Genomic DNA, 24608 nt, shown 5'->3' on the forward strand with positions numbered 1-24608 from the left:
GAATCAGACTTATGGGTCCGATTTACATTTTGGGAAAAATCAATTCCTAATGTAGGGTCGGACTTAGAATCCGATTTTACACTTAATAAAAAAGAATGCAAAATCAGACTTAAAACCCGATTATACATCAAAACAATGAAGTTTACTTTTTAAGTTAAAATTTTGAAATTTTAACTTAATGAGGGAAATTCAACACTAAACAACATGTATTCAGTGACGAATGAGATGACTAAAATGTCTCATTTTCTTGATTTTGAAAGAAAAGAGGAAGAATTATGAAAAATTTGTAGGGGTTGTCTTGTTTTTATGCAAATGAAAACAAGGACAACGGGTAGTTAAGGGAAAGCCTTGGCTACCGTGTGTAGAGAAATGATAGGCTAGAATAGAAGAAAGGATAATGACTGGGTTTGTGTATAGATGTAGGAGAAACAAGCTCCCATGGAGTTGAGGGAGAATTGGCCTTTGATGATGTTATTGCATGGAGAGCTTAGGGATATGGATAGGGTGCTCCTCCAGATAGGGAGACTCAAGTGGGTTGACAGGCAATCACATGTCCATGCACACAACACGATGATGGCAATGTTGATTGAGAGGTGGCACAACGAGACGAGCAACTTCCACCTACCAATAAGAGAGGCATCCATCACACTAGAGAGCGTGTGGAGGATCCTCAAAATCTCTATTTGAAGGGTTATCCCAATGTACAGGCTAGAGCATGGAGAGTACTACATGCAATAGGTGTATAGGATAGGTAGACTGCCCATGGATTGGACACAGATGATATTGGAGGGGTCTATCGAGAGATAAAGGTGGCTGCCAAGGATAGCTTTATATATAACTGGATTGATCAATGACCGATTGATGCTATACTTAAGGGGGCATCAATTTGCTATCAGTTGAGCAAGGGTTTTGTATCATATAGTATTTGATGTGGTCACTAATGCATGGGGATATGTCATGTTAGGACAACTCTACCACGACATCCACATTTGTGTATATTGAGGATATAGGAGCTTGGTGACATGGGCGACACTACTCCATGTTTTGGCATTCAAGCACATATTTGTTTTCCAACCAATTGGTGTGAGAGACAGGGAGCTAGAGAACCCCTTTGTATGAAGATATGAAGGCCTTTTGCATTACACATATGCATGGGTGCATCTTGATGCTAGAAGAGGTGCATATGTAAGATGATATACTTTACTTAGAGATCGTACAACACGTGTAAGGCATGGAACGAGGATGGACGCTACCTATCCTTTACACATACTATAGACGTATAAATCTGACCACTTTCTTAAAGAAATATTTAATATTTATTTTAACCCCATCCCTCCTATTAATTAAATCCTATTTAATCAATTTCTTTATTTTCATCTATTTGATTAAGTGAATTACTCAATTTATTTAATTAAATTCACCCAAACCTTTTCTAGCCTTTAATTAAATAAATCACTTTATTTAATTAACTCCCCTCTCTCCCTTTTTATTAAATTGACCCTTGCATATAAATAAATCTAATTTATTTATGAAAATCTACCCACTTGTATTTATGCAAGTTGCATTTATTTTAGTTGAAATAAAACATTTTATTTTAATTAAAATTCTTTTTCTCCCACTTGCCCTCTCCTACATTTCCCACTTGCCTCCTAATCATTCTTCTAGAACCCATCTAATCCTAATCAATTAGCTTTAATCCCTCTAATCACGTCATTTCCCTAAATTTGGGGAGGTCACTTCTCAAATTTGGAAGAAAGTATTCTAAATGTATTAAAGGCTTTATTTCTTCAACATGCTAACTTTTTGAGTTCCCCCAAATTTGGAAGGACTCTTACAAATTTGTCCCCAAAGTCTTCCAAACCATTAATGGTTAATTCAACCTCCCCTCATGGTTAGAGACTTTCTCTCTAACTTAACCCTCATCTAACGCAAGGGTCTCATCAAGCACTCATGGCTTTGACCTTAGTTATCCTATTAACCCTTGCACAAGAGTTTACCCCTTGGGTAAAAGCTTTATCCAATGGATGACCCTAACCTAACCATAACCTTACCTCCTAAGGTAACCCTCATGTCTCCTTAGGCATTTAATGCCTCTTGCATCTCCTCTCAAGCCACCTCTTGTTGACAATTGTCACCATTTCATTGGTGAAAATTGTAAACATGGATTGAGTAGCTTTCAATCCTAGCCATTGTTAAGATTATTCAATATTAACCCCCCATTGCCCTATTTTCCCTGTAAATAGAGCTCTCATTCCTCATTCTTCATATCCAAGTTTCATGCATCTACATTATAGTCTAATTGTATTAAGAATTTTAGCCTCTCTTTGTTAGAATATCATCATAGCATTTAGAAGCATTTTCATATCAATAGTATATCCATACTAGTATATCATGTTGGGACAATTTAGCAATATCTTTATCATATCACTATCTTCATCTTAGCTTAATCATCATAGCTTTTAACATATCATATAGATCTTAGAATGCATTCATGCATATAGATCACAATATCACTCATTCTTGGAGTTGTCATTCCTAAGTCATTTGCTCAATGATCTGAGAGAAAAACATTGACTTTAGGGATCCTATGAGATAGAGAACAATGGGACACCCCTTGGGAAGTTAAACTAGTTTAAATTAGTTTATACTTGCACTAAGAGTCTCATTGGTATGTAGGTCATTTGATCTCAATTTAATTGTTTTGATCACCATATTTTCCCGCATACACATACTACATGTTGGTTGATCACATAGATAATATAAGTGATTGATCAATACCTACCCCACAGGGTGATGAGCCAATTTGGACTATGACAGGACATGGTGAGAGAAGAGCTCACACATGCACACATTACACGAGAAGCAGGAGCATGGGGGATCAGATAAACACAATGTGGGCTTGATTGAGCTTTTTAGATATGGGGCAAGTGCCATGGGACCCAAGGGCAAGTGTGATTAATTCGGCTGTGACCCTATAGTAGGTAGCATGGTGGGCTCAACACATGCTAGTTAGATTAACTATCTAAGGGGTGTTAGATGCTAATGAGAAAGGGGATGGAGTTGATTAGGTGATGAGAGGAGACAAACATAATGGAGGAGATGGGGGAGATGGAGGGAGGAATGGGGAGGGAGATATTCCGATGATAAATTCATCAATAAAAGAATAGGCATGAGTGCAGAGGCCACCACAAGTGTCGAGAAAAAGGAGATAGGTAGGATGACGAAGGGCACCATAAGTACCAGCACGTGTATAAGAAGTGGGACAGACCTAGGAGAAGGCACCTACATAGCCACTACCACAAGTGCTAGGGAAAGTAGGTGTTGTAGTAAAGGTGGAGGCTTGAGAGTAGGAGGGAGGAAATAGGGGGGGGTCGAGGGATAGAGCAAGGATACTAGTGATTACAAAGTAGTAATATCAACTATAGGGGATTAGGGATATATTATCGAGGACTAGAAATAAGGAGAGGGCTCGAGTTGTGAGCCTATAGGTTGAGTTAGGCACAACACATGATTAGGTGAGGAGCTTAGAAGTGGAGGTGGAGAAGGAGAGAGGACGAGAAAAGGTCCTCCGGGTAGAGAGGGATGGCATGTAGACAACCTTATATGCAATGACAAAAAACAAAGATGCCTACAACGAAGAGAGGGATGTTGTACATGAGGTGATGCATAAGACGAGGGAGGAGAGATGGTGGAGGAGTTGGAGGCCATGAGGATAGAGCTAGATGGAGCTCTAGCATAGCTAGCTATGGCATAGGTGGACGTGACATAGATGAGGGATGTTGGGTGATCAAATTTTGCTTAAATCAACATATTTTTTTTGTTGTAGGTCTGAGAATACGAGGTCTTGTTAATTTTGCCTTAAACACTAAACCCTAGCTCCTTGTATAAAGGTCTTTCTTTTCTTTTGATCCATTCTAATTTTATGTTGACTCTCTATAGGTGGTTCCTAGTTATTTAACTCATACCTTGCCTTTTATAATGTGTCATCGACTAACCCCTTAAATGTTAGCATCTTCGGTTGACTTTGGCCTTTACCTCTGTATTATTAACCATGCGGGTGTGCTTAAATTGACGATCTAGATTTGCGCAATATTGCACGATTAAGATGGGGCTAAGCTCGCAAGCGTGAGGTCAAAGTCTTCAATCTTCATATTCACGCTTCTTTTTGATTGATCGACGATTAGGATAGATCCTTGCACAATTGCACAATTAGTGAAGATGAAATGAATACCCGTGTTGTTGCACGACCATCAAAAGTATCTCATAAATGTTAGCACCGCAGTCAACCAAACGATGGACTTTAAAAATTGAACACAGATGAAATGATTGACGGTTGTGATTCGTGCACACAATTGTGTGACTTTGAAAAGGTCACCGATTTTTGTAAGTTCACAGCTGAGCAAGGAGATTTTATAAGCTAACATTCTCTTTTCTCATTTGTCAACACCTGGGACATGTAAATAGTTGTTGTTGTCTAAACGTTCAAATATGAAATACAACGGTTAGTTTGCAGTTGCACCAACCAAACAATTACATGCCTACAATTAATTACTCAATTCCACCGTTATAAACCAGATTCTTGATCAAATCGTTCCACTTTGATCTTGCAAAGTATATTCTAATAATTCTTGCACTCTGTATCATCTTTTCAATGTGAATTCTTGCATACTAGGGTTTTACCTTAGGTTTTTCTAGCTAAGAGTTATACCTTGCTCCTAATGCTTTAATGCTTATCAACTGTGCTTTTCTTTGAGTTTCATCTACAGTTGTGTGTACTTAAGCATTCTTGGACTATTCCTCACAACTTAAATTTGAAACCCTAGGTGCGGGTAATTGACCTTTATTTAGCTAAAACCCTAGGACCAGAAATGGTTGAATCATCAAGCCAAGGTAAGAAGAAGTTTTCTGATGAGATAATTTCTCAACTTCTTGGGTTAGCAAATACTTAGAAGAGAGCTAAAGCTAGTGTCAAGCCAGATGAGTTTTAATTGACTTTATAGCTACACGTACATAGACCTTATAATGGAGCCTTGGGGTTTTAGCCTCTGGAGGAGATGTCATAACAAGAAGAAGGAGCGAGTTCTAATGTGCAACATTTGAAATCTGAATTTGGGAAGGCTAGTTGTTTGCAATGTTTTATAAATGTTGACCTAATAAAGTCAATTGCCAATAATTATAGGGAAGGTGCGAGAGAAATTGTAGCCAAGGATGGAGGGAGGTTGGTTGAAATTGAAAAGCGAACAATTGAAGATGTCTTCATATTAGATGAGATAGCATATTGCCATTTGAATGAAGATGAATGGGCCAAGGAATACAAATCTCGTGAAGGGATCTATAGGGGCAAGATTCCAACCTTCAGACCATGGCACTTATCAAGGGATGAGAAGGCCCTAACTCCAAGGTACCAAGCACCATTTGACATTGACAAAGTTTGTTTGTTGGGTATTTTAAGGACACATACTATGCTCTATGTTAGGTTTTTGGTGTAGATGAATCATTCATTCCCCAATTGGATGTTGGTTCTATGCATGTATATGCCTTGAATGCATATCCCACGAATATGAATCTCAACGCAATACATCATCTCCCAATATAATTGGATGAACTTAAGTTTTAGTTTGTAAATTTGTATGAAAAATATCATTCTAAAGACTTTGAGCTTTATTTTGCATATTTGAAAAAAAATGTTTTGGGCTACAAAAGTTACTGCAATTTAAGGTTGATAAGATAATAGTGAGTTGAAGACTTTGAGCTTCATCATTATTTTCTCATCCTGGGAAGCAATGAAAGACTTTGTGCTTTCATAGAAACTTTGCTTCCTTACTTGTAAATTTCATATATACACGCTCCTTAGTTATTTCTTAGTGACTTAGAAGTCACTTGAATCATTATTGCTCTAAATTATAATATCCTTTCTGAAAAGAGAGAAAAGAATAAAAATCTATTACGAAGAAAGAGAATGAGATGGTGTAACACTCACGATTAGAGTAGGATCAGTAATTAGAATTTTTTTTAAAGAAAGTTAGAGTAATAAGAAAAGGGGGAGCCTTCCCTTATAATTAGGAGAGATTTAATCTCGCACACTGTGGCTAAAACCACAATTTTGTAAACCTCATAAGTTTGCAAAATTTTCAACCAACGGGGCCATTAAGTTACAATCAGTGGGAGAAGAGGGAGAAAGGGCTCCTTGAATAATTACCCTTCCTCTGTGGGTATTTGGATTAGAATTGGATCCTTTGATGGTGATGATATTAACTTGGGTGTCAATCATCTCTATTCGGCCAGCAAGAGAGTCAAAGGATGAAATGGTGTTGGTGTAGTCATAGGACACATAGTGAGATATCGAGGCTTTTTAATTACCATGCTTAGGAAGAGCATCTTTATTGATCTTGAGCTTGTCATTGGATGTGTTGGATTTGGCACCTTCAACTTCAAGGTTTCCCTTATTAGCAAGGTATTGTATATAATTCTTAAGTTTCATGCACTTCTTAATCTTGTGACGTTTGATACAGTGGTACTCACGACACTCATTCTCAATATACCACTCGGGTTTGGGTTGATTTTCACCATAAGGCCGTGCAATGGGATATCGGACCACATTTTTCCTTCAAAAGTTTTTGAAAAACAACATCAATGGGTTGGGAAAGAGGGGTATAGTCATGCTTTGACTTTTTGTTGGATCGAGGTGGGCCACTGGGAATGAAAACGTTGGCATTGGTTTTGGGTTGACTTTTTTGTGGGGTGGGGTTGTAACGTTGATTGGTTTTGTTAGGTGAATTAGATGGTATGTGAATTGTTTGAACATACTTAACATCGGTTACACCATCGTTCACCACATTTTTGTTTTTGCCATAACTTAGGCTTGTCATTGGAAGATGAACCTTGGGAGTCCCTTTGGTAATGTTTGATGTTACCTTGCTACAAGAGTGCCCTTTTTAAGGCTAAGCCTTTTTTAGTGACCTCTTCAAAGTTGTGAAGGTATTGGACACGTTATTGAAAAGACATTTCAAACACAAGGTTGCTAATGAACATTTTCACTTGGTGTACTTCAAGAATATCCCAATGAAATCTCAATGAGGAGACACCATTATTGTAAAAGGTTGACAAATATTTCCCCATTCATTTATTTGGTATTACATAGATCCATCGTGGATACCTCACTTTCAATGTTATATCTATAATGGGCAACTAATTTTGCAGTGGATGCAGATGGGTGATAGCTACAAGTAGGGGGGGATGCTAAAATTTATGTCTTGGTAGGCGAATTTGGTGGCATTATTATTATGGGTATTGATAGCGGAATGGATGTTAGGGGTTTGTGTGCTTTTATGGTACTCATGGGTGGAAGGCTCGTGCAAATGAAGTTAGTTGCATTATTCAAAGGTGTAGAGGATATGATTGGATGAAAAGTTGGATGGGTGGCTAGATGTGTTGTGCTTGAAGGGATGGTACTATGTGGAGGTGGGTTAAAAATGGAATTGAGTATATTGTGGGTGATTGGTAAGGGAGGTGTTAGGAAAATTGTCTATTGGTGGATTGATAAGTAGGGAGATGTCAAAGCTCGATGAGATTCTAGCCACATGTTGGATAAGGTCCACTAAGAAAGTGTTTGGGTTGGCCTTGATTAGCTTTTCTATCATCTCTTGGTTGTACTCATCATTTAGAAAGACCACCAATTGAGGGGAATGTTTTGGTTGATCAAAAAGTATTTGTTCCTCTTGGTCTAGTTTAACTTCACACGTGGTATGGTGCATTCCATAAGGGAGGTTTGGGTCGGGGAGCTCATTTGTGTGAGAATCCATGAGTTTTTTCTCTTGAGCTCATGTATAGACCATACAAAGGAAAACCTTAAGGTCTTGTGAATGAAAGTCGGTTGGACGATGAAAGTTGGAGGATTGGAACTTGGATTAGGAAGAAAGATCTTGGACTTAGGACAATTGATTTAGACTTTTATGAGTTTTGGACTTAGGATTGGATTTTTGGATTAGATTTTGATTGGATAGGATGACTTTCTATTTGATTGGATTAGGATTGATTTTTGGATGAGGTATGGTAAAAAAATACCTAGAAATATCTAGATCCATAGAGAAGGGATTTTGATTAGGAATAATATTCTCCTACTTGGCATAGGCAAAGTTCCTAAGCAAGATTAGATAAGGATAGTGGATTAAGGCGAATTGAGTGCAATACTTAAGATAGGCAAGTTATTGAGCACTACACCAATTAAGGATCACAAAAGATTTAAGGATCTAAACAAACTTTTGTTAACTTTATGACCTTGGATTAAGGATTAATGAATGAAAATTTTGATTAGGGGGTTGACCTTGGTTGACATCCTAAGTCCAAAAGAGATAGAGGAAAGTTGGTTTTGGAAAGGTGGATGACTAGGATGACAACATGGAAAGGGAACTTGGGATGATAGGAGGTAACTTAATCAATGGAAAATTTGGTTTGTTGATCTATTGAGGTTCCCTAGGATCATCAATTATTGTACCATATGTCAGGAACTGCATTTGTTAGGTGATGTGTCAGACTATGATGGTCAAAATATTGTCAGGATGTAGACATTGATTCTCAGGCTGAGGCGTTGAAAAGCGCAAATGTGGTTTGACAGGCACATATGTCAAAACAAAGGCACACACGCCAAAATAAAGGCACATACGTCGAAGGGTAGTTTTAAGACTGAATGATTGTTTTTGTCAAATTTTTGGATTTCACTTGGTAAGAGATGTTAAACAGTAATACACATTGGCTGACTTTTGACCTATGACGAATGAGGATAAGGCAATAAGGCTCCTAAAAGACAATTTCCACTAGTTTAGCACAAATGAATACATGCTAAGCACTTGTCACAACCTAGAAATCAATGAAGTAGTTGTAGCGATATCAGGCCCACATCTTGGTATTCCTTTGACCCAAATGCTCAACATATTAAGGAGTGTTTTGTACCTTTGAATTTGTGAGAGAAGGATAGGTAGGAGGCTTCAAGACTAGAAGCATGACTGAAACACCCTCTCCCCACAAGTCACAATTATCTTATGTTACCCGATATTTCTATTTCAATTCAAGGGAATACATATGGTGAGTGCCTTCAAGGTGCGATGCTACACCCTTGCACCGATATTGTTGTAACTCTCTCAACCAAAAGGGTAGGCTTCTAAGACAATGTTTATAGTCACTTTTCGAGAGACTTGTGTGCCTGCACTCAGTTGTAAGCCACTTAAGGCTTTATTCAACCCTGTGTGGCTCCAATTCCACCCCAAAATTGATATTGATGATATACACCCCCAAGTTAGGCTCCAATTTTCACCTTTACCACTTATTTAACGGGTAGAAGGAAAAGTCATTTTGGGTCGTTCTCCTTGGAGGAAGTGCTTCTCCAAGGGTGGACCCTCTAAAAATAACAAATATTGTGATTTCTCTTCACCCAAGTTCCATGAAGGCGAGGGGAGAGGATACTTTCACAATATTTTTAGGATCTAACCTAAACAAAGATAATTTGATATGTTTGGTTTTTGGTCACCCAAGTTTGCACAAGGGGAGAGCATACACCTACTACCTCTGTAAACATGAGAAACAAGATAGATTAACCCATACTTAAACTATGCATAGCTAAATTAGTGACAAAAATAAATGCTTTGACAAATGAACCTATGAAACAACAGGTTAGTAGTTTGTCAAAATGAGCCTTGGACAAACGTTAAGAGATGCACAATCATTAGTAATTAGGAAAAAATTGAAAACCATAGGCATAGGCAGAGACATCGATGTGCAGGCATAGAAAGTGAACAACGTATACACTATTTAATGATCGAAGATGCTGAACTACAAAGAGCAAAAAAACTACTAGCTATAAAATGAACAACATTTAAAAATTAATCTATATTTTTGTATTTTTCAATATTTGAATTTTTTGCTATTTTTTGATAAAAAAAATAAAACTAAATAGTAGACAACAAAAAATATTATACCTAATAGATATTGCGCTCTGCAGGTGTGGATGACAGTTTGTAGATGGAGATGACGATTCTCAAAACTTGCAAACACATTAGTGCAAAAACTTGCAAACCAACCTACGAATCAAATTGTCAACACTTCCTATATTATTGGTACTATCAGGAGAAACTCCGTGTCAATCAGTGGTTAGAAAAAAACATACTAAAATGGTCTAATCAACCAAAAGTTATTGCAAAATACAAGTTAGTTTAGCTAGGTAGAGATGTGGATTTGTGTCTGTAGATGCCGAACTGTGAGTAGAGACGTTGTTCTGTAGCTTGGGACGTAAAACTTATCAAAAAACTAAAAAATGTAGTTAGTAGCAAACAAACCACTATTTTTAGACAGTTTCCACTCTATATGTACATCCATATTGTGGGTTAATTCATCTCTTCAGCTTATTTCTTTGCATATTCTATATTTTTTTAATAATCTCATAGGAAGAAGTGTATAATTGCTCGACATTTGTGGCTTAATTGCTACTAGCATTTTGTTTAAAGATCTTGGAAAATTTGACATCACGTACCATCAAACATAGCGATGACATGTATGTGTGTGTGTTATGCATTCCTATTTTAAAAAAATGTCTCATCATTTGTGAGTTTTACTCATGTTGAGTTGTGGGCGTCAGGCCATAAAACTCTTGTTTTGAATTCACTCAAACATCATAAAGACTCAAATTTCCAATCCATTCCTTATAAATTAGCTCTAAATCTTATCCTATGCAATCCAAATTTATAGTCAAAATAGCGACCTTTAGCTTTTATCTATCATTGACACATCTAATTACAAAAACATACAATATTGCCTTCAATACCTAGTCCTAGGTACATAGATGTGAACAAGTCTTTAGATATCAAAAGTTCTTAGTTCAAGGCTACTAACACCTAGTCCTATGTAGACAAAAGGAAACAAGTTTTCAAATATCATACATTTGTAGTTCAAGGTTGCATTTTTCTAGATCAAGACTAAACATGTGTGAAAGTTATGAAAATAAAAGTCTAATTAAATGTTTGAGCATTAAAACTAATGCAAACAAAGATTATATACCTTCATACTCCATGTATTGAGACAAAGTGATTGCACCCTTGATCACTTGATTTGCTCTTGGATTGGGATAATATGTGGATTGCTCAACAATTGCATAACATTAGGATGATTTAATTGGCATCATAAGGGTATAATAATGAGTGATGATTTGTGAAGGGAGAAGGCTCCAATTTATAGATTTTTTGGAAGAGAAATGGATGGTGAGGATTGAAAGTTGATGAAGGGATGCGATTGAAGGAGAAGATGTGAGTTGGATTGAGTTCATAGCCTTGTGACAAGTGTCACAAGGCTGAGGCATTCGGTATAACACTTGTTGTGGGGAAGAGGGCAAGGTGTGCTCGCACGTGTGAGCACATCTTGAGAAGAATATGAAGATGACAAGTGGACACAAAAATGACAAAGTAGAAGAGATGTAAGAGGAGGGAGGTGACAAATGGTGCAAAGAGAAAAGGGTATTAGGGAGAACACTCCTCACACGTGTGAGCACCAAATAAAATATTTGGTCAAAAGGTGAGGTGGAGATTTGGAAATGACTTGTGCATGCAAGTCATTTAAGAGGGTTAGTCACATGTCGACTTGGGTAGGTGCAAGGAATTAAAAATTAGAAGAAATGTTAGTGAGGTTAGGAATCAAGGGGATTGATTATTTAATTTACTCTTGATTAGAGGAATATTGTGATATTCGCCTAAAATGGGATTTGATTTATTAAAAGAAATCAAACCTTAGAAGAATTAGTAGGATATATAATTAATTTATAAATTGGTTATGTTAAAGAGGAATAATTAATTAAATGTGATTCAATTAATAATGTTGGAAGAAAAGGGGGACAACATAGTTAATAGAATTAATTATGTTATGGGGAAAATTTAATTAATTAAATAAAACTTAATTAATTAGGTCTCGAACAATGTGCCCTTGAACCCAAATAGAGTAAATGTTATTTGCTAGCTTGTTAGAGTTCTATTGTCGTATATTTGATAACAAACATTTGAATTGGAAAGTACAATGCACATTATAGAAGAAAATTCATTGTTACACACAAAACCAAGCATCTTTATCCCTTTTTGTCAATTATAACATTTTTAGTACATGTTCCAATGTTTATCTTGATTTGACTCTTGTATTTACTACATCAATTGATTGATTTCCCTCTTTAAAATATTATCTATTGTAAATATTATTTCTTTATTTTTGAAATATTTAGCGACCACTCTTATCATTTCATAAGAACATGATTTGAAATGTTAATGTTAAAAACTTCTATTTGAAAAAATCCAAAAACATACCTAACATTATAGATTTTCATCTTAATTATTTCTTAAACACAAAGGACAAAAAAAAGAAGAAAATAATAATATTTTTTTTTTAGTAAGATGCCATTTGTTTAAGAGGAAAAAACAAAAACATGCAAACGTTTTAACGGTCACCTTTATTCCCACCACAATTTTTGAATTTGTAAGAGGGGGAAGGAGGGTCCCGGGCGCTCCGTAACCTAAAATATAGTACACCGAAATTAATAATGCTTTGAGATCCGCCCTTATTTCATGGAATATATCAACGACAATCATTTTCTTTTTTAGAAAGTTTGCCGTCGTGTAACGGATATAAATCTGAAAATTTGCCAGTCTGTAATTTTGTCGAGGAACAGAAAATTTGAATTTCCGCAACCCTTTTTGAAGCCTCGTGGAGCCTGCATTTCTGTTGTTGGATTGCCGTCATGTAACGAAAAATTCGAAAATTCGCGAAGCCTGCGTTTTCTGCAAGTAACGCGAATTTCGAAATATTTTGTAGTCGGAGCTCATATCTCAGTTTTTACCCGGCGGGCTTTGATTTGGATTTCTCTGTTTTTCACTTTAATTTGCTTGTTCAGATTCTGTTATGGTTTTCCATATTTTTTTCCTGGTTATTTGGTTGTTTTAGTTATTTTTCTTGCCACTGTTGCGGCATGGTGTTGTGGATCGAAAGCCCGCATATCGGATTCATTCTGGTTTGTGTTAGTTTGGCGCGGAAGACGGAAGCGATTTAAAAACATTGCGATCTTCTGTTTTCTTTGGAAAAGATTTGGCGTAGAAAGCAGAAAATGGGGTGCTTTCTTGGATGTTTTCGTTTTAAAGACAAGGAGCGCCGGCGAGGAGTTCAAGCGACCTCACAGTCTGCGAAGGTACTAGTATACATGCTTTTCGGGATTGACTTTCAACTTTCAAAGGAATTTCGAAAATATTTACAGAGTAGTGTTTATTGTAAGTTTAGAAAGAGATTTTTTGAAATTTTCTCTAATTTTATGCTTTAGATAAGTGAAAATATACTGGAAACATGGTTACATTCTTCTGGTCAGCATTTGAAGAGTCAATTTTGGCAGGGTTTTATTTTTTGTTTTGGGCGCGCAGATATATTTTCGTGCATGTTTGAATTTTTTGATGTGTGGATTTTGGCAATCTGAAAAGGTTATTTAAAGATTAGCTTTTAAATTGTGTTTAGTGAGTATTGGATCTTCTTCAAGCGTTTTGAATGGTTTATGGTCTGTATTTTGTTTTTTTTATGGTCTTGATCGGCTTATAATTGTCTATAATATCTTGATCGGCTTATAAATGTGTATTACAGCACAATTGTTTAAAGGATTGAATGTATTTTTGAGTTTTAGCCGCGTAAATTCAGTTCCGGGAGAATTGTTCAGAACATTTACGACAATTTAGCTGCAAATCATTGAAATTTTCTGTTTAAGCAGCGCAAATTTGTCTGTACAACGTTTCGAATGTGGATGTTACCACTATATGGAATCCCAACTTCTTGGGGGCATAGTCTTTATTTTGTGTTTTCTGGGTGTAAATTTATTTTTCACGTTGTTTGAACGTTTTTGAATTGTGGCTTTTGGCATTTTTAGAAAGATTTGTGTATACTTGCAAATATATTTACACTTTGCAGAGTACCCTTTAATAGATTGGCATCTGTGTATAATTGCAAGTATATTTGCACAGTACCTTTCATTAGATTGGGATTTGACAATTTGTGTAGACTTGTAAACATATTTGTATGCCCTTTATTCGGTTTCTTTTTGGAATCCCGCTTCAGAATGTAGCATTCAGTTTGTGGATGCTGGCTTGGATTGTCAATTTGTAATAGTCCAAATGTATTTCAAGGAAATACTTCATTTTCTGTTTTAGGTATGCAGAGTCGAACTATTTAGAGGTAATTTTGACATTCCTGGCCCGGGCATGTGGCTTGGGGGTCTCTTTTGTCCTCTTGATAGGATCAGAGTCGTGTGCTGCTACTGCAGAGTATTTGAAGCATGGCCATTTTTTTAAGGTTTAGTCTGGCAAATTTCTTTTTCAAGTTTGAATGGTTATGGCACGCCTCATCTAGGGTAGAACTGCAGTCTGGCAGGGCTGATTTATTGAGGATTCCCTAAATGCCATGACTTATGACTGGCAAGTGTATGATTTATATATGAAATATGGATTGATTTGAATTGGCTCTAAACTATGCAGTTAAATCCTAAATAAATCATGTTACATAATGTTCTGTTTCGAATGGGTCATAATGTATTCTGAAATTCAGGGTAGGGTAATAGGTTTTCTTGGACACCTTGGAGGGTTTATGATTGAATTTCGGCAATTCTGAGCGTGTTTTTTAAGTTGTCTAGAATGATGATTCTCTATTTATTTGGCTGAGAATACCATTGCTGAAAATCCAAGCCATCATAGAGGAATATTACTTGTAGTATAGTGGATTTGTTGCCTTTATTGTGTGGTTCTATTTTGAAGGTGGATTCCCATCGTTCAGTATGATACGTTTACAAGGGGTTCTCCCTGTGTCAGAGTCCCTTAAATGGATCCCTATGCTAATTCAGCACAGTGATAACTTATCCCTAAGCTAGTTCAGAACAACACGAACATGTCACTAAACAACATTCTTAAATCAAATCTTAGTTTTACTAAATGTTTCTGCTGAGTTAAAAGCTTAGTTTCGTTCTTAGTTTAAACAGTATATGAACAGCTATAATGTATAGATGTTCATAAATCTGAGTAAATCTTCGTTTGCCTCTGAACAGGAAGTCACAACCTCTAGCAGTCACACTCAATCCAGGCATTTCAATGTTTCTTCCCAAGATGCCGGAGGATCACCCTTCCTTGAAGGTAGGCAATGTTTTTTTAAATATTTATATGCAAATGTTATTCAGGTTCTTTGTATGTAAATTGGCCACACTTTGCACTGTCAGACTGCTCAGAACCAAGGAAAGCAGAGAACCTAAGCAGAAAGAATAGTAGTAACAAGTGGAATCAGCAATTGGTTAAATCATCTGAAGTTTCTACTGCCCAGGAACCTAAAGTTTCTTCAAATGGTCCGAGTCCTGAGTTAATCACACCAGCCGTGCGTCCTGGTGCTTTGGCCAAGTTGATGGATCTTTCGGAAGAAGAGGAAAACATGAAACTCAATGAGGAGGTATGTTGATGCTCTATTGAAAACTTCTTCTGCCACAAATTGGTTTACCACAAAACAACACATTGTGCATGTATCTACATGTTGAATACTGAGCTTTGTCTTCTTCCTGAAAAACACAAGGATTTGGATGGCTGTTAGGAACAGTTTAGAGAATACATTAACCAACTTGTATTTATTAATTAACAACAGGTGAACTATCTTAAATCTTGTGGAACACTTCTGAGAACTCCATCTGAGATCTGCAAAGCAAGGGAAAGATCACCTTCGAAAGAAGTGAAGATTGGGGACTCTGATTGGCATTCATGGTTTCCTTCTGCTCCCACTTCCGAGCTTAACTGGAATTGCCTACCTGAAAATTCTCCACAACAGATCTCAGCAAGGTCATGACTAACTTGATCACTGTCATATTTGTTTGGGTTACTGTCACTAGTGTTTAGATTTCCAACAATTGTTCCTATTTATGCAGGTTTACACATGAAAATCAATATAAAGATGACGAAAAAAACATAAAGCAACAGACAGAGTATTCTGGATGCCAAAAACATATAAGTTTCGCTTCTGCTGGTGAGGATGAAGAGTATCCCGTTAAAACAAGTCCTGCATCATCAAAATTGCTCGATCCTAGTTTTTACAAGTCTTCTAGATATGATCATTGCCCAACTATTGAAGAGGATAATGAATCCTCCGATGCAGGGTCAACTACATTCCATGATTCGGTAACGAAGAACAAACCTAGCCTCAAGCAATGTGATTCCCCTGATGGATTTGATCCTAAGACCCCTCCTCTATTCAAGTCTCATTATTCACCAAAGCCTACACCTCTAATTCTTACGGAGGACATGCAGACTCCATGGACAAGGACGATGGGGAATGCAGGGGTGAACAAGAATGCTAGAATTCGTGCACAATATGTACATCCAGTTTTAAATCCCGTGGAAAATATATCCCAGTGGAAGGAACTGAAAAAAGGCAATTTGAAGGATTATGAGCAAAAGAGTATGTCTTGGCTGGAGAGATCAGATATGCCAGAGAACCAGTCTGTTTGTTTTCAAATCCCAGGTTCAAAGGAGACTGGCATAGACACTGGAATTCCCAAAAATCCTAACAGCCATTCGATCTCTAGAGCAGATTCTGTGTCAAAAGAAAATTTCCCAAGAGAGGAAGAGATGAAAGTCAAGCTGGATGGTGCCGATATAGCTGACGAGTCCCTTCACAAGAGAAAACTAATAAACACTAGCCTGGAGATCTATAAAACACCTAAACTAGCCGGAGAGTCTCGTCAGCTCCCAGAGGGGACACCGTCACCAGAAATGCAAGTGGACTCTAGTCTTGCCCATTGGCTTAAAACCCCACCGGTCGAACATGATAAAATTTCATCCTCGCGTACAAATATCGATGACAAGCCTATATTAGGAGCCATGCCAGTGAAGAACTCGCAATCCATATCACCAGCAAAGTCACCATCAAGTAAAAGTAGCGGAGATTATGACAGACCTATTCTGGGTTTGGTTGCTGCGCACTGGAAGGATGAAGAATGTGCGCATATCAAGTGGTGGGACGGAAAGGGTATACCAAACTCCACGAACAAGTATAAGGAGGTAAATTCGTGTCCATCTAAACAAAATGAGATTACTATGCTTTAAAACGACGAATAATTTTATACATGGAATCTTGTTTGTATGATTTAGCTGTAAATTGACATCTGCTAAATTTGCAGGATCAGAAGGTGAGCTGGCATTCCACGCCTTTTGAAGAAAGGTTGGAGAAGGCATTGTCTAGCGAAGGAGTTGGTGGAAGGTATGTTCTCCATGACGTGTTTTACACCATTTCTTTTTATTGCTGGAGAAAACATTTATATAAAAATGGCAGTTGCTTAGGACTCAGGAGGTGTACTAGTAAGTTTCATTAAAAAGCTTTCCATTGCTAAAAAGTTGTGCATAGACAGGCACTGACTGATTTTTATTCACCAAATTTACAAGGGGTCACTGTTGTCTGCTAGAGCTTCCGACAATATCCTAGTATATGCATATGGTGAAAATTGACTAGGGTATTCTCTAAGATTTCTGGAGGGGTAATAGTGATCTATGAGCTAGTATTATCTCATATTGGTGATATGATTGACTTTCATGTGCAAGGCATGAATCTATTTTTCATGCCTTGGGTGTGTAAACGGACACTTCTTTTTCTTCAGTTCTTTTCAAATCAAAACATTATCTTTGCTAACACGATTGATGCGGAAAATTGCTGCATATATGAATTACTGTAGAAACCATTTGGTGTATGGATAAACCTTACTAGAACTAGGTCCTTGAACCTTGTCAGGCCTTATGGAATTTTGATAAATAGTCCTTATTCTTAAATAGTATATATTTACAGCATTCTCATTTTATTTAGTTATCAATGTTCAGAGATGGGGGACAAAGGGCTTAAGTTTCAGGAATGGCTTTCGGGGAGGGAGGATGTGGACCTTGGAGAGAAACGCGTCCTCGTAGAACACTGTTAATTAAAAGGGGTCAGACTTTTATAGTCCTTCTACCTAATCAGACCCTTTGACATTTTGATGAATACTAGGTCCTTAAACTTTGTCAGGCCTTTCTGGAATTTTGATAAATAGTCCTTGAACAGTATATATTTACAATATTCTCATTTTATCTAGTTACAAAGGGGTCAGACTTTTATAGTCCTTCCACCTAGTCAGACCCTTCGAAATTTTGATGAACATCTTAGTATATATTTGCTGAGTCCCATTTTATCAAAACAAGCCTCAAAAGATCACAATTTAGTTGACAGACTTGTTGAAATGATTTCATTAATAGACAAATCCAGATAGAAACCATGGTATATTTCAAATAAAAAGCACACATAGGCCATTGCACCTTCGTTACATCCAACCAGAGTAGCGAAGTGAAATTTTGATGAACATCTTAGCATATATTTGCTGAGTACCATTTTATCAAAACAAGCCTCAAAAGATCACAATTTAGTTGACAGACTTGTTGAAATGATTTCATTAATAGACAAATCCAGATAGAAACCATGGTATATTTCAAATAAAAAGCACACATAGGCCATTGCACCTTCGTTACATCCAACCAGAGCAGCGAAGTGAAACAATCAGGCATAATTCTGTTGAGGTTTTTCCATACACCAAATGGCTTTCATAGTGGTTCAGATATGCAGCGATTTTTTGTACTCTTCATTCGAGATTCGTTAACCAGTTGTATGGATTATGAAACTATGTAGATCAAAATGAACGCACACTATGTTTTGACTTGGATTTTTTTTGAAAAGATGAAGTATCCATATGCATACGGAAGATATGTACAATGAATTCAACTTAAGGAACCACAAGTTGAAGGTGTCTGCTAAAAATATAAACGAAAGTAGGACCGCCGAGGAAAAAGAGTAAATCTGCAGTTGAGAACACAAATTTTGATTCCTGTCTTTACACATCCACATTCAATACAGTAGTATTTCATTTTCTAGAATTGTGTGTTTTCTTCAAAGTTCATTCCGAACTTGCATTTGTGGCTTCTGTATTGATATTTTTGTCTAATGTGGACACTATAGTGTAGGTCTATATTATATGAGGCTGGTAAGAACTGGTTTTGCTGTGGCAGGGAACTTTTTGCCGCAAAGCCCACAATGTCTGAGGAAACGGTGCAAAGTGGCAGTATAACTTCATGAACAGACTAAGGTGTTCTTTCAGTATCCCCTGTACACACACAGCTTATATTTTTTGCACGTTTTGAGATTGTGTCAATAAAATCTCTAAGGCCTCTTTTGAAATGTGGGATTTCAAAGAGTGTTTTTTTCAAGGTTTAACCACATCAGTTCGGGAAAGGGGCACTATATTGCTTTCTGCCGGCAGTTCCATAGCCATATATAGAGAAGATTTATTCTCTCATATGCTGAGGAGTATCGTTACTCATGTACTTGTTCTGTAATAGTGAGCAGGGATGTTCTTATGTTGATAAGTGTTGATGTCAAGCATAAATTGACATTATTTGTCAAGCAAAAGAAGAAGTGAGATTGTATGCTTCATGTTGCAAATAATATGCAGTCTAATTTGTTATCTATCACCGCTTTGACTGGTACAGAATATAGTTTTTGTAAAATTCAAGAGTTTTAAATGCATGTTTCATCCTCGTATCATTTGTAAGGAGTAATTCTTATACTCGCTTGCATGATGTGCCTATTTAAAAAAAGGAATTTTCTCCCATGGGAGTCGAAGTTCTAGTGAGGCGTTTGTAATCTTTCTTCAATGAATTTTATGAGTAAAGAGATAAAACTTAAAAGACATCTTTTTCTCTAGTTCATTCTGATGATGGTCAGATCATGATTATAATGTAAAATGTTGTGAGATATGACGTAAAATGTTGATGAAGAAAAATGTTTTATGTAAGAAAATTTTAAGTTGGGTCAAAAGTTTATAAAAAATAAGTAAAAAAAAATGGGTGAGCAAAATTAATAAGAGGATGGAAAAATAATTCAAATTTTTGTTAAGGTCTTTGTAGTTTTTCTTCAATTGAATTTTGTTACAAACAATATTTCTAATTATAGAAAGATAAAAAGAATCAATTTTGATAGCAAAGATATAAAAAACTTAGAAACATCCTTTTGTTCACTTTGATAGCAAACATATTGAAAACTTAGAAATATTCTTTTGTTCATTTTGATAATGTATTATGAAGTATGATTTAAAGTATTGATGAAGAAGCATTTTTACATAATCTAATCTAAAAATATTCAAAATGACCAAAAGTTTATAAAAAATGAGCAAAAAAAACAAGTGAAAGAAAATCTAGAAGAATAACAAAAAAAAATTCTTATCTTTTTATTGATTTAATAATTTTAATCCTTATATTTTATAGATATCTTAATTGATTTTTTTAATTTTTTTTTGGAAAAATCTTACTTTGGAGCTATTTTATTTACTTGAGGCATTTTATTTTAAAAAAGATACATTTCTAGATATTGATAAATATTTAAATTTTTGATGTCTTTATATTTAAAAAAATAAAGATTAACTTTTCTATTAAGTAATTTTTTTTAGTTTATTATATATATAGTTCTATATTTAATTGTTTTGGTTGTGTTTTGATTTTTGTGTACATGGCAACATAAGACTTTGTAAGTTGTTAGCAGTGTGGAATGCTTCTTGTTGTAATAAGAGGATTTCATTAACATTTATGCAATGGCATTTGATGTCAAATACACATGCAATGTCGTTGCTATTGTCCATCTCTTAATTGCTCTTCAACACATCAAATACCACACAAATTAGAACAATTAGTGTTTTCAAGGAGTCATAGACTCATGATTGCTTAACAAGAATCACAAATGCTTTAAATCCCAAAAAGATGAAGAAACGTTTGAGCTCTTCTTTTGGATGTGACCCTTTTTATTTTGTTTCACATGTGATTAGTTTGCCTATGGTTGATAGTTTGTTTGTCTATTTTGTGTTTTAAATATGGTTGAATTTGTTCTAGGCAACTACTTTAAAAATGCAAGTAAAGTCCTTGGGTGTTTAGATCGCCTAAATCTTTTGAGCTAATTTTTAAGCTCCAATTACTCTTGCAATACTCTATTTGTTTTTTTACCTTTGTATTCTACTCTCATCTTGTGTGTAAGTCTTACTATGTGTTTGTTGACAAATGACCTAGTGACATATGAATCAAATCAGTTGATCGATTTTTAGATTTTACCTCCCCAACAAGAGGTTTTTTTTTTGTCTCTAGAAGCTTATGAACTTAAAAGATAGATAAATTTTTTTTCTCACCTTACCTTTGGGATGCCACCTTGCCTTCTGCTATTTTTTATCCCTTAGCTCAACTTGCCATGTCCCTTGCACTCCACTCATTTCATTCTCTATTTAATATGTGACACTATATCCTTGACCAATTCTTGAGAATCAAGCTCAATTTTTTTGTTAGTGGATTACAATAAAGGCTCATCTTCTTCATTTAACATTTAGTTCTCAATAATTATTGTAAATTATACTTGAATAAATGCATAAATTTTAAAATGTTCTTACCCCTTCGTTTAACAATATCAAATGGGCCATACCACAATTGCTCTAGCTTCTTAGCTACTCTCTTGAGTCTTTATTCAACACATTGCTATAATATCTTGTCTTGTACTTAGCTTGACTTTCTCTCAACATATCTTGGATTTGGAAGTGAATTAACTAATTTTTTTCAACAAAACTTTTAGCCCTGTAAACTTCATAACTTGCTTCATCTTCTTCCTTAATGGTAAGTAACCAAAACATGCTTAAAAGAAAAGTTATTGATAAAAAATATAAAACCCTATCAAAGAATAGTAAATATGCATTATGTTTTCGTCCCAAGATTTAAGATGCTTAATGCTACAATGTCTAAGAGTTGAATGAATGCTCTATTCACTAGCTTGGTTTGTCCATTTATTTGTTGACGGAAATAAAAGTAGACTTCAAATTTGTATCAATATTCTACAAAAAAAGTATTTTAAAAAGTTACTACAAATCAAGAGTCTAAAGTGGAAACTTTAGAACTTGGCAAACCAAAATATACACAAACAATTGTGAAGAAAATTTTGGTCTCACCTTCATAAGAGTAGATGATATAGTGCTTTCATTCTTGAGAAGATTAAATCATTCACAAAAATATAAGGGCTACCAAATACAACACTACAAAGATAAATATGTACAACGTCCCTATGACTTTATCAATGAAATGCTTGTTAATAGCAAACTTTGTCTTGCACCACCTTGTTGTCTCTATCTCATCTCCTTGTTCCACCCATCTCAAAGAATAACGAACACCAACATCAAATCTCACTTTTATAACTTGTATTCAATAGAAAAATAGATTTTTCAATTCATTTTTCTCATGGTTCTAATAGTTTTTAAAATATAACTTTTGTGAATTGAAATACAAATCAATCATTAATCCACCTCAAAATCATAATCTACCTCTAATCCTTTTTTCTACCTCAAATCTTAAAAAAAAAACATAAATTTCTTTTTTCCTACTATTATGTTTTTTAGTACATTTTGATAAAGTTAAATGACCATAATCATTCCAATGTCCATTATGTTTTTTAGTACATTTAAATGACCATAATCTTTCCAATGTCTATGATGTGTTTTTTAGTTTCTTCTTTGTAAAATCAGTAATAATGCTATTATGATTACCTTTCCATTTGTCTTTCCCTATGACATTAGAAGTTTCACCGATGGTTCATTTTACTTGTCCAACTAAAAATAGCGAACCTAGGAACAATCCTCATCAGTATACATATCACCTACGTATTTCAAAGTATACCATTTCTTGCCATTTGAATCACTTTTTTGGAAAATCACCACTATACATTTAGACACTTTCTGATTTTTTTTTCTTAAGATATTGTCAATCAATATATAAAACAATAAACTGAATCCCTTAAAATACTTCTTAATCAAAGGCTTAAATTCAATCCATTTACTTAACATAGACAGTCTTTCTTATGAGAAAAGAATAACCATAAATCTCAAACTAAGTTAGAACATAACCCAAAGAAAACTGTTGTCCTTCAGTAATGAAATGGTTTCCCAATCAATGTCATTGGTTCTTGGGTTTGCTTCCGGCTCCAGAGTTTATGTTATCAGCGATCTGGTTTTGTTGGTACGTTGCTCTCGCTGGTGGATGCTGTGGTCTTTCCATTGCAGGTGAATGAAGATACAATTTTTCCTTGTGTTAGTGTCCCTACTCCTGGAGTAGCGATGGGGCTTGGGTCTGGTGGAAAGGGGAATGTGCTTGATTTAGGTGGTGTTCCTGCTGCTTTTGGGATTGTGTCTGGAACTTCTAGTCATAAAATCCTTACTCTGCACACCTCCAATCGGCTCCCACATGCTGATGTTCTCTGGTATGTCGCTACAGTGGTTTCATCCTTTCATTTGCGATCAGTTTTAAATTCCCACACACTAAGCAACATATTAAGTCTAGAGAATGTCAGTCAATTCTGAGTGTTTAACACTTTTAAGTCTAGAAGTCAAAGCTTAGTGTGTGTGATTTAAGATGTTCATTTGCGGATGTTCGTGCTTCTAGTCCATTTTGTGTGGTTTAAGGAATTCAATTTGATTGCTTAAAATGTTAAGTTTTTAGTGTGGAGATCCGAGTTTAATTTTTCTTAAGAATATTTAAAGTGGAATTTTAAGTTGTAATTCTCGGTCTTTTATAGTCTACTTTCAATATGAAAGTGATTTCTAAATAAAAGACAAAATATCGATGAAAAATCTTCATTCATTCATGATCATCTTTAAAGAAAAATCTTATTTGAAGGAAAGTAGGTCTAGAAAACTTAAGCCTCAATTTTATGGGCCTTACCAAATTTTGAGAAGGATAGGTGAATTTGGCTATTAGTTCCAAAGTTGTTTGAGGGAAGTAAGTTACACAATGTTTTCCACATGGCTTGTGTTAAGAGCACTACACTTGGAAAGATGTTGTACCTTCAAATGAACCATTTCCTTTAGATGAAGAATATAAGCTAATTTTGGTTCCCAAAGTACACATGATTGTGAGGGAGATGAAGCAAAGAAACATAAGAACCAATGACTATTTTATAAAATAGGAATAAAGAGGACACTAGAGACAAGGAATAAACTTTATGTCTATATACTTAAATTAAATGAAAATGAATTATGATAAGTCTAAAGGAGATCTAAAATATTTTTTTTCAAAAAATGAAGGCAAAAGTCAACCTTTTTTTGCGTGTTGATGTATATTAAATGAGGCAAAGTTTATTAATTGCAAGTATGGATTTTGACAACACCTGCATAGGTACGCAGGGTGCTTACATCAACACTCCAATGTGTTCTGTGTGGTTTAAGGGATTCAATTTGATTGCTTAAAATGTTAAGTTTTTAGTGTGGAGATCCTAGTTCAATTTTTTCATAAGAATGTTTAAAGTGAAATTCTAAGTTGTAATTCTTGATCTTTTATAGTCTACTTTTAATATGAAAGTGATTTCTAAATAAAAGACAAAATATCGATGAGAAAATCTTCATTCATTCATGATCATCTTTAAAGAAAAATCTTGTTTGAAGGAAAGTAGGTCTACAAAACTTAAGCCTCAATTTTATGGGCCTTACCAAATTCTGA

At 35.5% G+C, this 24608-nt stretch overlaps 1 protein-coding gene across 1 annotated transcript; it reads left to right on the plus strand.

Moving 5' to 3' along the window:
• The first annotated feature begins 12616 nt into the window (after window positions 1-12616).
• LOC131041226 (protein JASON) lies at window positions 12617-19623 on the plus strand. Its single transcript, XM_057974252.2, has 7 exons — window positions 12617-13207; window positions 15095-15179; window positions 15263-15486; window positions 15676-15866; window positions 15953-17084; window positions 17204-17283; window positions 19107-19623. Exons 1-7 carry the CDS (start codon window positions 13127-13129, stop codon window positions 19171-19173), a joined length of 1860 nt encoding a protein of 619 aa, XP_057830235.2. The 5' UTR covers window positions 12617-13126; the 3' UTR covers window positions 19174-19623.
• The last annotated feature ends 4985 nt before the right edge of the window (window positions 19624-24608 follow it).

Source organism: Cryptomeria japonica, chromosome 11, assembly GCF_030272615.1.
Source record: "Cryptomeria japonica chromosome 11, Sugi_1.0, whole genome shotgun sequence".
NCBI classification, from domain to species: Eukaryota; Viridiplantae; Streptophyta; class Pinopsida; order Cupressales; family Cupressaceae; genus Cryptomeria; species Cryptomeria japonica.